Genomic DNA, 11676 nt, shown 5'->3' with positions numbered 1-11676 from the left:
CAAGTGTTATGTTTGATTTTAAGACGAACTATTCTATGTAAATAATTAAATTTTACTTTATTTCACTTTCACAAGATTCAACGTCACCAATTGTTCAAGTTTGGTCACTTCACGCTCTAACCTTAATCGCAGACTCTGGTGGTCCAATGTTCCGTACATATATTGAACCAACATTAACCCATTCAATTAAATTGTTAATCCAAGTTCCATATCACCATTGTGATGTTCATCAATGTATTGGTAAACTACTTTCCGCTGTGATAACCACCGTGGGACCTGAACTCCAAAGTGACACACCAGCACTCGCTGTAACCCGGTCTTCCCTCCTTGTCTCTTGTGGTGTCATGCAAGAGCATTCCGACCCGTTGGCTCAATCCCAGGCTATCGGGTGTCTCCAGCAACTTCATATGTTTGCACCAAGACATGTTAATCTATCATCTTTGGTTCCGATGTTGTGTTCAGTGTTAAATAGTCCCCACTTATTTTTACGTCGATCAGCAATCGCATGTCTCCATCAGCTGATCCAACGGGAAGCTAAACAAGTTTGCAGTCACGCCGCTGATTGGTTAAAAGACTTGAAGAATTCTGATTTTAAACAAAATTCCAATGGAATCAATCATCTCCACAGTGAACACGGATTACCTGGTATACTTTTCTACCTGATGGATCATGAAAATGATACAAAAATATTATCCGATATTCAGAAAATAATAACTTCTCTGGTTCAATCAATTGCTACGGAAAATTTGCAAACTTGGATTGCCCTTTGTAAGGAAGTTCTTTGTGCTGCTGATCCAAGTTCAAGCTTATCGACACCTGAGAAAGATTTCGAGGGTGATGGGGATTTCGACGATGCCGAATCAAAGTTTAAGGCGAGAGATGATAATCCAAATCAGGCAATGAGTCCACCTAAATGGCGAACCCGAGTTTTTGCTACACAAACACTTTGTCGAATCATTCAAACCTGTGAGAATAGTCGAGATGCAAAGGCTCATTTTGATTTGATTACCGTTCGAGAAAAGAAATCAAGTGGCCATGAGAAAGATGCTTTTCTAGTTCATCATCTTTCTGATCTCATTCGAATGTCTTTTATGGCGGCAACATCAGATTCTGATCAACTTCGTCTTGAAGGTCTACAAGCTCTCCAATTGGTTATCGATAAATTTGCCAAAGTTCCTGAACCTGAATTCCCACAACACGTTATTCTGGAACAATATCAAGCACAAGTTGGAGCCGCTCTTCGTCCCGCTTTCTCGCCCGACACCCCTTCCCATGTCACTGCAATGGCCTGTCAAGTTTGTAGTACTTGGATTGGATTTTTTTTGCTAATTTATCAATTTGTAAACACAATTCTGTCAATCGATTAGAATATTTTAATAAATTTTATGCTCATGAATGAAATGAATGAATTTTCAAGTGTTACAATTGATATTTGATTCAACAAACGAATTAAAAAAATGAAGAGATGAGAAAAGACTTTGATGAATATCCTTCCATGGAGATTGAAGATCTCTTGGTGAGTAAAATGGTGAAGATATTTAAAGGAATCGGTGAATAAATTTCAATCTGTACAATTTGTTTCATCCAATTTAATTTGATTGTTTGGCAACTTTTGACATTTTCGGTGATGTAGTGACATGAGTCAATCCTTTGGAAGCTTGAGCTCTTCTTTTCATCCCTTGCTTCATATTGGCGATCGCTTTGTTTCGTAATTTTTCCGACAAATTATTCAAATCTTCACTGAAAGTTCGAATGGTTGTTCTCAGAGTTTCGATATCTTCCTCTGTCCATTTGTCACTAAGATAAATGAGAAAAGAAAAATACAAATACAAATCTATGAATTAAACGCTGTAAGATTTTACTACAAAAAGAAAAAGGTTCAACAATTCAATTTTCTCTATCAATTCAAACCAAAGTATTTAACTGTCAAAGGTTATGTTTAATTTTAAGACGAAACTCTACGTAATTCTACGTAAATAATTAAATTTACTACTAAATTGATTAACTTACCTGGAGAAATCTGAATCAGGTTTGTCATAAGAGCCAATCAGTTCACCTAATTTAGTAAAAGCTTGACCAGAAAAAACAAGAATCTCTCCGACTTTATCTCCGGTAGTTAATGTCATATTCAGTTAACTGTTGGTGGAACAGAATTAGCGAAAAGATAATTTAATCAAGACAACAATTGGGATGAAATTAAGTGGAAACCACGAGAAACCAGAAATTATTGTCAAGAACAAAGTGAAAGTAAACAAAGTAAAAAGAGCGAATCATAAAAAAGGCGCGATTTTCGTTTTTCTTTTCGAAATTAATTTTTCATTCTTGTTATACCGTGTTACCGTTTTAGCTTAGAGTTTTGTTTTCTTCTAAGGCCAAGGTCATTCAAGGTCTTTATTCTATTAACCGTTGAATAATATAATTACATTCAACCTCAAATTGTGATTTACGATCAAGGTTATTTAAGGTCATCTGCATTGGACTCTCCAACAAAAAAATCGATATTCTTCAACAGTGTTACTCGATAATTGTACAATTCGAACTTAAAAAGTTTCCTGCGATTCAAAAAGATTTAATTGAGTTAATAATTTCAATCTTCTTTCAATTTTTATCACAGAAAATTTCAATTAGAAAATCAAACGTAGACCAAATTAGAACGTTCAGTTGGTATTATAATCGTGAGTTTAAACCAAATGAAGATCTGTATATTCTTAGAGACAAACTCGTCGCCAAAATTGAATATACGGGAAAATGACCGTTGTCGTCAACAACAATAATCAAATTAATTACAGTCAACCCAAATAGAATCAGAATAATTTCTTATTCCTTAATCAACTTCGCCATCTTCATCTTCATCTTCATTGTCAAGTGATTTTGCCTTTAATGCCCTGAATAAGGCTGATTAATCAAGATTTTGATTCTAAATTCAATTCATTTTTTTTATAAATAAATCTGCAGATAATAAATGTAATTAATTTTTGCCATTCGATTTCAACATTTTACATACTTTCTTTATTCTTAATTTTTTTTACCAAAAAATCAGTCAAGATTATAAACATTACACCATTTACAAAAATTGTACAACAATTAACAATGATTCTATCTTTTGCTTCATACTATTAAATTGATCGCAATTAACAATTGATTTGTTTTGTTTTGGGGGTGAATATAACTTAGGAAAAAATCAGAAGAAATAATTAATTGAGGTCAAGGGAGGAAAAGGTTATATAACATTTACAATACATATCAACAAATTCAGATGATTCAGTGATTTACCAATAATGATTAATTAGCGATTATAAATATCACATTTTTTCTATGTGAAATGACTGAAATTGGTTTTTAATTCAATTATTTGATTGTTTGATCTGTTATGATTCCTAAGTGATCCTTCAGTCGATTCACCTGGTCCACCTTTATCTTGATTCCTAATTGCATTTTCCAATTTAGATTTAAATTTAGGATCACTTGCAATTATCTTTTTAAATTCATTCGGATAATTTGGTCCAATGGCAATTAAACGTTTCAATGCAAACTCGTGGAGTGAATATCTTAATGAACTTCGTCTACTTTGAGGATTATTTTCCAAGAGTAAATTGATTAAAACTGGAAGAAAAAGAGCCAATATATTGATTCCTACGATAGACAAAATTAAGGAGAGATGATGATGATAACAATTAAAACGAAGAAAAAAACAATTGCAATCTAAGAATCATTGATTTACTTACTTTTATCAGTTTCAGCTAAACCAATAAGTAATTCAAAGTTTTCTAAACCAACAGTAATTACTTTAAATTTAACTTTAGTTAATGAAGTTCCGTCACTAATTTCAATCACCCATTGTCTAATTAATTCAATCATTTTAGGAGCCAAAGAGTGGATATAAGGTAATTTAAGAGTATCATCTTCGACCTCAAGAATTAACTTAATTGTTCCCAAACATTTTAACACAACCTAGAGAGATGAAAAAAAAGAAAAGACAAATCAGAGACTAAATTTATTCTAATCGCTACAATTAACTTACTGTTTCTCTTGGAGATTGAAGAGTTTGTTTTAGCAAATTAATACATGGAAATTGAAGATTTGGAGCGTTCAGGACTTTCGGTGGTGTTGATGTGATGAAAATTCCGACAATTGTTACAGCTAATGCTTCATCTAATCGAGGCTCAACGTGACCTGAAATTAGTAACAAATATGATAAGGAATTAGTTTAATTATGATTGTTTCATTAAGTATTAATGAAACGAAATAAAAATTATGTACCGCGGTGACTATTAGTATAATCATCCAATTCTGATTATGAAAAGGTCGAGAAAAATCAGAAAAATTGAATACAATTATTACTTGATCGTTGATTGTGATACGATTTTGAAAGTAAATTGTTGAGATTGATTAACTTACTTGTTTTACACAAATCCAAGACAAAAGCTAATGAACTTTGAAGTAGTTCAGTCCACTCGGTGGAAGATAATTTATTTCTTGCTAATGATGAACTTCCTAATTTTTTGAACGAATCAAGAATCGAAGTGATCGGTTGCTCGTCTACTCCAAATGTCCACATTTTAGTGGTCACATCTCTTAGAACTCCGGTGATTAGATAGAGAACGGTAGGTAATACGACGATACTTCCCTTGGGTGAACAAAGATCTGGAAGAGTCGATAATATTTTCAGAGCACTTCCAATGATATTAAGACCTTCTTCTGATGGTGGTTTACGATTTTGAAGGACAGTGGCCAGTCCTGGGTTATTGGCAAGATTGGGACAAAGTTCGGGAAGTTGTCGGACAAGAACACACAAACAAATCTCTAAAAGAGCATAAACAATTGACTCCCAAGTGTTGATTGTACCGTTTTCACCGCCTTCACCAAATCCAGCGGAAAATAAATCAACATCATTTGATTCTTGATTAGCAGGAGCCAATTGTCTAATTTGTTTCTTTTTCTCGGTTTCCAAATGAAAATGACGAGATTCCATAATTAACAAAGCAATTTTAAGAATTAAACTCTGGCAGGTTGGATTATCTCGAGTTAACAAAAGCCGATGAAGTACATTACACAATTCAATGGCGAGTTTAGTATCTGAACCAATCATCGATTGTGGGTATGGGTGAGTTAATAGTGTTTCCATTGATCGAAGGCAAACAATTATGTATGATAATGGTTCCGTTGATTTAGGGTTACAAAGGGCTTCCATACAGATGCCGAAAAGAAGAGGAAAATAAGTCTCATCGTCGATTGATTTTTTATCCAACGATTTAGCGGTTTCATCTTCCATCTTACTAAGATCAGTGTTGGTGGTTAAAGTGGTTTCCTTGGCCATGGAGTTGATTAAATTGTCTTCATCTGATTGAGTGAATCCTTCAGAGCATAGCCAAAGGCGGCCGCATGAAGTATCGGTGGCCATGATTTACGATAAATTGGTCGAGCGACTTCAATGGTATCCGGTGTGTAAAAAGCTCCACCGTCATGGGAGTTGACCTGAGAAATTGGAGGGAAGGGTCAAAAGTGCGTGATCTTTTAAGGCCATTAACCAATATTTAGAAAGTGAAAGTAGCTCAGGTTTTACGAGATGTAGTAGACTTTCAATTACTCCTTCCAACTCTTTGAAATCATTTTCTTCATCTTTTTCTTTGGCTTGTTTCCTTTGCTCTTCTTCCTCCATGGCTACGATATAAACCTCAGCCCAAGCTTTGAGGATCGCCAATTTCTCGAGAGTTGATGCACTTTCGTTATAAAGACTTGACGATGAATCTTTTCTTAGTTTGGCTAAAGATGAAACTAATAACTGATGAACTCGACGCAGGTCATTTAGGTCTCGGGCAACTCCTGATCCAATCCAAGTACTACAAACTTGACAGGCCATTGCAGTGACATGGGAAGGGGTGTCGGGTGAGAAAGCGGGACGAAGAGCGGCTCCAACTTGTGCTTGATATTGTTCCAGAATAACGTGTTGTGGGAATTCAGGTTCAGGAACTTTGGCAAATTTATCGATAACCAATTGGAGAGCTTGTAGACCTTCAAGACGAAGTTGATCAGAATCTGATGTTGCCGCCATAAAAGACATTCGAATGAGATCAGAAAGATGATGAACTAGAAAAGCATCTTTCTCATGGCCACTTGATTTCTTTTCTCGAACGGTAATCAAATCAAAATGAGCCTTTGCATCTCGACTATTCTCACAGGTTTGAATGATTCGACAAAGTGTTTGTGTAGCAAAAACTCGGGTTCGCCATTTAGGTGGACTCATTGCCTGATTTGGATTATCATCTCTCGCCTTAAACTTTGATTCGGCATCGTCGAAATCCCCATCACCCTCGAAATCTTTCTCAGGTGTCGATAAGCTTGAACTTGGATCAGCAGCACAAAGAACTTCCTTACAAAGGGCAATCCAAGTTTGCAAATTTTCCGTAGCAATTGATTGAACCAGAGAAGTTATTATTTTCTGAATATCGGATAATATTTTTGTATCATTTTCATGATCCATCAGGTAGAAAAGTATACCAGGTAATCCGTGTTCACTGTGGAGATGATTGATTCCATTGGAATTTTGTTTAAAATCAGAATTCTTCAAGTCTTTTAACCAATCAGCGGCGTGACTGCAAACTTGTTTAGCTTCCCGTTGGATCAGCTGATGGAGACATGCGATTGCTGATCGACGTAAAAATAAGTGGGGACTATTTAACACTGAACACAACATCGGAACCAAAGATGATAGATTAACATGTCTTGGTGCAAACATATGAAGTTGCTGGAGACACCCGATAGCCTGGGATTGAGCCAACGGGTCGGAATGCTCTTGCATGACACCACAAGAGACAAGGAGGGAAGACCGGGTTACAGCGAGTGCTGGTGTGTCACTTTGGAGTTCAGGTCCCACGGTGGTTATCACAGCGGAAAGTAGTTTACCAATACATTGATGAACATCACAATGGTGATATGGAACTTGGATTAACAATTTAATTGAATGGGTTAATGTTGGTTCAATATATGTACGGAACATTGGACCACCAGAGTCTGCGATTAAGGTTAGAGCGTGAAGTGACCAAACTTGAACAATTGGTGACGTTGAATCTTGTGAAAGTGCTAATAAAATACTGATAGAAGTGTTTAGATGTTGATTTGAACCTAAACTGCCCATGTAACGATGTAAACAGCCCAATGCAAGTGAATGTCCAGTTCGTGATAAAGCATCTCGAGCTGTTTTCAGTTTATCGAAACATATTTGTGCCACTTCAGCGACAAATTTGGCATCACCGACAACATGACAAAGTCGACCAAGACCTTGAGCAGCGGCACATCGGATAATAGGATTATGGTGAGACAATAAATTCATTATAAAACCAGTGATGGTTTTCTTAACTTCTTCACAACCAATGTTACTCTTACTCTCCGCTGAATTCTGAGTTTGGATGAAAAGAGTAAATTAAATTAGTGTTCACAATTTTATCACTTTAAAGTTCCTTTGTTATTATTTACCTTTAGAGAGCCTAAAACAGCAGCTAAGACATTGATCTGAATGGCTTCTTGTCGAGCTCCTTTTTCGTGTTTAATACATTCTTGGAAATGATTTAAAATCTGTAGACGATGTTTGTTAGCAACAAAACGGAAAATGTAACCAAAAACTAGACACGATTTGTTAACAATAGCGGATCCGAGTGGTAATGGACTAGGAATGAAATTGTCTTTATCTTGTTCATTGTAAAGGGTAGTAGGATCATGTTCAATTGCTCCGGATCCTGATGTACTGGCGATTTGAAGCTTGATTGTAAGAATGAAAAGAGTAAAAAAAAATTAGTAAATTAGTTGACTTTTGAAGTGAAAACAATTGAGATTAGATCATAAGTGTTTTATCAAAATTGAAAGATTAGCTGGAAGTGTAAACAACTTACAAAATTTTTTTCCGATTTGCGATTTGGTTCCATCTAAATTGTTTAGAATTAAATATTGAATATGTAAAAGGTTAATCATTTATTTACTAGTTTTAATTAGTGATAAAATTTTGACAAATTGAAAACAAACCTGATCTTCGATTGAACGATGGTCCGTTTCTTGAATCCATGAGCCGATAATTATTTCATCATCGGGATGACAAAGTGATCTAAGGAGGGTTGTTGTTGTATTAATCGCATTATCACCAAGGGTAAAATCAGCGACTAGAATTCTTAGTAAATTAGAATAACTTGATTCGTATGAATTAGCCGGAAGAAGAAGAAGAGTATCATATAAACGTAGACGAACCAAAGCTGCACTCGCCTTAACTGCTGGACCATAATTACGAAAAATATTACTGAGAGTTGTTAACATGGTTAAGGCGAATTCAATTGGAGGTAAAAGTCGACGAACTATATCATCGTCAACTAATTTCTCACAATAAGTGAGAAAACTCGACATGGCTGCAAGAGCACCAGCTCGATTTTCAAGAGTAATTTGCCAAGTAAATGCATCTCCTCGAGCTTTCTCCGAGTCAAGACCTTTGGTAGTTCGAGGGAATGAATTTTTCCAAAGAAGTAACATCCTGGGTAAAAGACCACGAACGACCGAAGGTCCTAAAGCCATAACACCGCCAATTAATTGCCAACCAGATTGAGTTCGAGGAAGAGATAAGCGTCCATTTTGTGAAGCAGTACGAAGTAAATCTTCAGCTATACTGAAAATGAGCTTACCCTTATTATGGGGTATACTTAATGGGGTTTGGCACGATGAACCCAAAAGAGCTGAAATGGCAAACGAATGGCCGTAAATTGTTTCCGGAGATATTTTCATTGTTTCCAGTCTTTCGAGACTCCTCTCAATGAGAGGTGTCAATTGAGATGGCAAGGAAATAGCAACACATCTCATTGACCAAGCAGCGGAAAGACGAACGGTGGGCGATGAATTGGTGAGTAGGGAGACAATTGTGTCGATGACAGAGATCGATGTATCAGTGAGAAGGGACGAAGATGATGTTCCCAAGTCTTGAAGGATACAACCGATTTCAAGAAGAGCACAGGCTAAAACATGTTGAATTTGATGAATATCTTGAATTGGAATTGGCTCTTTCTCTTTAACATTTGATGCTCCAATACCGGGTAACAGTTCAGATTGATGATGATGATGATGATTTCCAGTGGGCGAGGAAAGACCAGGATTGATATGTTTGTTGATGATAATAATTAATTCTTTAACTGCTTGTGCTTGAGATTTTTCACCTAAATTTTTACCCAAAATTGACCTTAAAACAAAACCAATACAACGACGAGCGTAAACTGCATCTACATGAGTTGAGGCACATTTTGGATTAGCCAAAAGCTCGAGAAGGTGAGAAAGATATTTGTTCATATTTTTCTCTAACCAATGATTACCCAAATGATTAACAACTACAACATATGAATGAGTGACACCAACTCGAGTTTCTTTAGAGACAACTGACCCTCCCTTGATCATATCACCAGGGCCACTTTTAAGAAAACCAATTCCACCCTTTAAAAATCCTAAAGCCAATAAATTGAGAACCTCATCAAGTGTGGCAAGTTTATTTTTACCCACGGAAGCAAATTGATTGGGTTTTTGTGTAATAGCGACGAGATAACCAAGAACCTCGGCAATGGCACATCGAACCTCATAATTTGAACCTTCCAATGCTCGAAAACAAAGTGAAAAGACACTCTCCAATTCGGTTGTGTATAAAAAAGGTGCATAGTTTAGCATCTCTTTAAGACAATGAGCAGCATTACAACGAACTGCCATAACTCTGTCAGTGATTCCGTGACGAATTGACTTGAAAATGTCTCGATGTAACGAACCGGCAGCAGCTCCCATTCCTGAGACAATTTTTTCCAGTGTTAAATAGATTTCACATCTTGATTGAGACTGAAAAGGAGACAGAAACAGAAACAATCAATTTAAATTGTCCATTGAAAGTCTTTTTTTTCTCCTAATTTAGTCAACATACCTCAGCATTTTTTAATGATTTTAATAATAGAATCACAGTTTCCTCATAAGATCGGCCCATAAGTCGACCTAATTTCTCGTACATTGCTCCAATACAAATAGTAGCTGCCCTGTAGTGTTAATTATTGGAAAAAGTAAAATAATAAATGAAGATTGTTACAAGTTTTAATTGAAGAGATGTTGTGATTATGTTGATTTCTTCCTCTTCTTTTGATCACAATCTTTGTGATACTTACAATCGAGTTGGCAAATAACTTGGAGAATCGTCTTTGATTTTAAGTATATCATTACACTTATTAACGGTTTCGAAAAGTAGAAAAGTATCACCGACATTAAATAGAGTAGCTAAACACCGGCCAATTAACCTTCTCGCTGGTGCACTAGGATTGTTGGCTATTTGTTTGAGAAGCTGTTCGACCAATGGCTTTTGGGATTCCTTGATCTCGGCCTAAAAGTAGATGTGATTGAGAAACGAAAGAAATGATTAAGATTAATCAAAGAAATCGTTGTTTGAGTAACACTTACCTTAGGAGTATTTACAAGGCTTTTGTCCAGGTATCTTAACCATTCGAGAATATAAATTTCCTTCTTGATACCAGACAATTCATTGAATTCAGTTTCATTAAGAAGTAGATTGAATGTTGATTCCATGTTAATATATTATGGTAATCAAAATTGATTACTTAGTTTGTTGGTAAGATCAAGTCAAGTAAACAATTGTCTCAAGGTTTGTAGGAAACACCGGATAGTAATAGAAGTAGATGTTATTATTGATTTGGACCTTGGAGGATAAATTTGTCGTCAACAGGAAACTTTGATTTAACTAAGATAGTGTCATGATGAAGAACTGTAATCATTAAGATGAGATAGAGATAGAAAAAAATAAAGTGCTGATGAAAAGTAGATTCTAAAGACACAGATGATAAATATTCACTATTAAGGGGAAAAAGATGAAGAGTTAGTTTGATCATCACAGAATAGATCAATTGTAAACAATAATAGTGACCATTAAGTTGAAGATGTTGGATTAAAAGAATCAAAGAATCAATTCAATCAAAAGCAATTCAGTCTCAATGAGATAGTAATTAAAGCCTAAGCTTGGAGAGTGAATGTCAATTGATGTTGGAAACACATGATCAAGATGAAATGGTGATACAGCAAAATAACCGATCTCAAGCCGAATACAAAATCTCCTCCAACTATAAGAATTGACAAAATGGAAACATACCTAAAGGAGAAAACAAGGTAAAATAATCAGAGAAAAATAGAGAAAAAAAATGAATTAGCAATTAAAATAAAGAACAAACAAAAATGGTAAACAATTGATAGTATTTACCTTTTTATGGTAAAACCAAGAAACAGAAATGAGTAGGTGGCTATCAGCTAATGGAAGATAATTAGAGAGATTAATCAGTCAACCGGAAATCCGAATTGATAATCAATGGTAATATGAATAAATTAGAAGAATTAAGATGATATGTAAAAAAGAATTAAATTTAAATGGACAATTAAATAGATTGATTAACAAAAGAGAACCAAAGTAAACAGAGTTACTCATTTGTTATCATTGACTCTCAATAGGCTTATGTTTATGCAAACATTTTGCTCCTTTTTCAAACTCAAACCTGGTAACCTTTAAACCTTCAATTGGATGGAAGATTTAATTTACATTGTCACAATTATCAACTCAATCAATTGTCAATGATTAAAGTTTTCAATATGATCTATAAAAATTGATTCTGATGACGT

At 35.2% G+C, this 11676-nt stretch overlaps 3 protein-coding genes across 3 annotated transcripts; 1 reads left to right on the top strand and 2 right to left on the bottom strand.

The window, feature by feature from the left end:
* Positions 1 to 9: 9 nt before the first annotated feature.
* Positions 10 to 1405, top strand: LOC128386826 (HEAT repeat-containing protein 5B-like). Its single transcript, XM_053345923.1, has one exon. It carries the CDS (start codon positions 147 to 149, stop codon positions 1365 to 1367), a length of 1221 nt encoding a protein of 406 aa, XP_053201898.1. The 5' UTR covers positions 10 to 146; the 3' UTR covers positions 1368 to 1405.
* LOC128386833 (chromatin complexes subunit BAP18-like) lies at positions 1351 to 2238 on the bottom strand. Its single transcript, XM_053345930.1, has 2 exons — positions 2011 to 2238; positions 1351 to 1797 (listed from the first exon to the last, which is right to left on the bottom strand). The coding sequence occupies exons 1-2, from the start codon at positions 2124 to 2126 to the stop codon at positions 1590 to 1592; spliced, it is 324 nt and encodes a 107-aa protein (XP_053201905.1). The 5' UTR covers positions 2127 to 2238; the 3' UTR covers positions 1351 to 1589.
* A 730-nt stretch (positions 2239 to 2968) lies between these two features.
* On the bottom strand, positions 2969 to 11637 carry LOC128386820 (HEAT repeat-containing protein 5B-like). Its single transcript, XM_053345911.1, is given in 13 exon segments — positions 2969 to 3633; positions 3726 to 3951; positions 4022 to 4173; positions 4399 to 5376; positions 5379 to 5467; positions 5469 to 7396; positions 7474 to 7755; positions 7887 to 7919; positions 8017 to 9846; positions 9929 to 10037; positions 10164 to 10375; positions 10453 to 11155; positions 11264 to 11637. Coding segments are annotated over 12 exon segments (6285 nt in total). The 5' UTR covers positions 10579 to 11155; positions 11264 to 11637; the 3' UTR covers positions 2969 to 3313.
* Positions 11638 to 11676: the final 39 nt, after the last annotated feature.

The sequence above is a fragment of the Panonychus citri genome, unplaced genomic scaffold, assembly GCF_014898815.1.
Source record: "Panonychus citri isolate SS breed McGregor unplaced genomic scaffold, ASM1489881v1 Contig00077, whole genome shotgun sequence".
NCBI classification, from domain to species: Eukaryota; Metazoa; Arthropoda; class Arachnida; order Trombidiformes; family Tetranychidae; genus Panonychus; species Panonychus citri.
The sequence above is the reverse complement of the archived record's forward strand: the minus strand, read 5'-3'. Positions and strand labels throughout refer to the sequence as shown.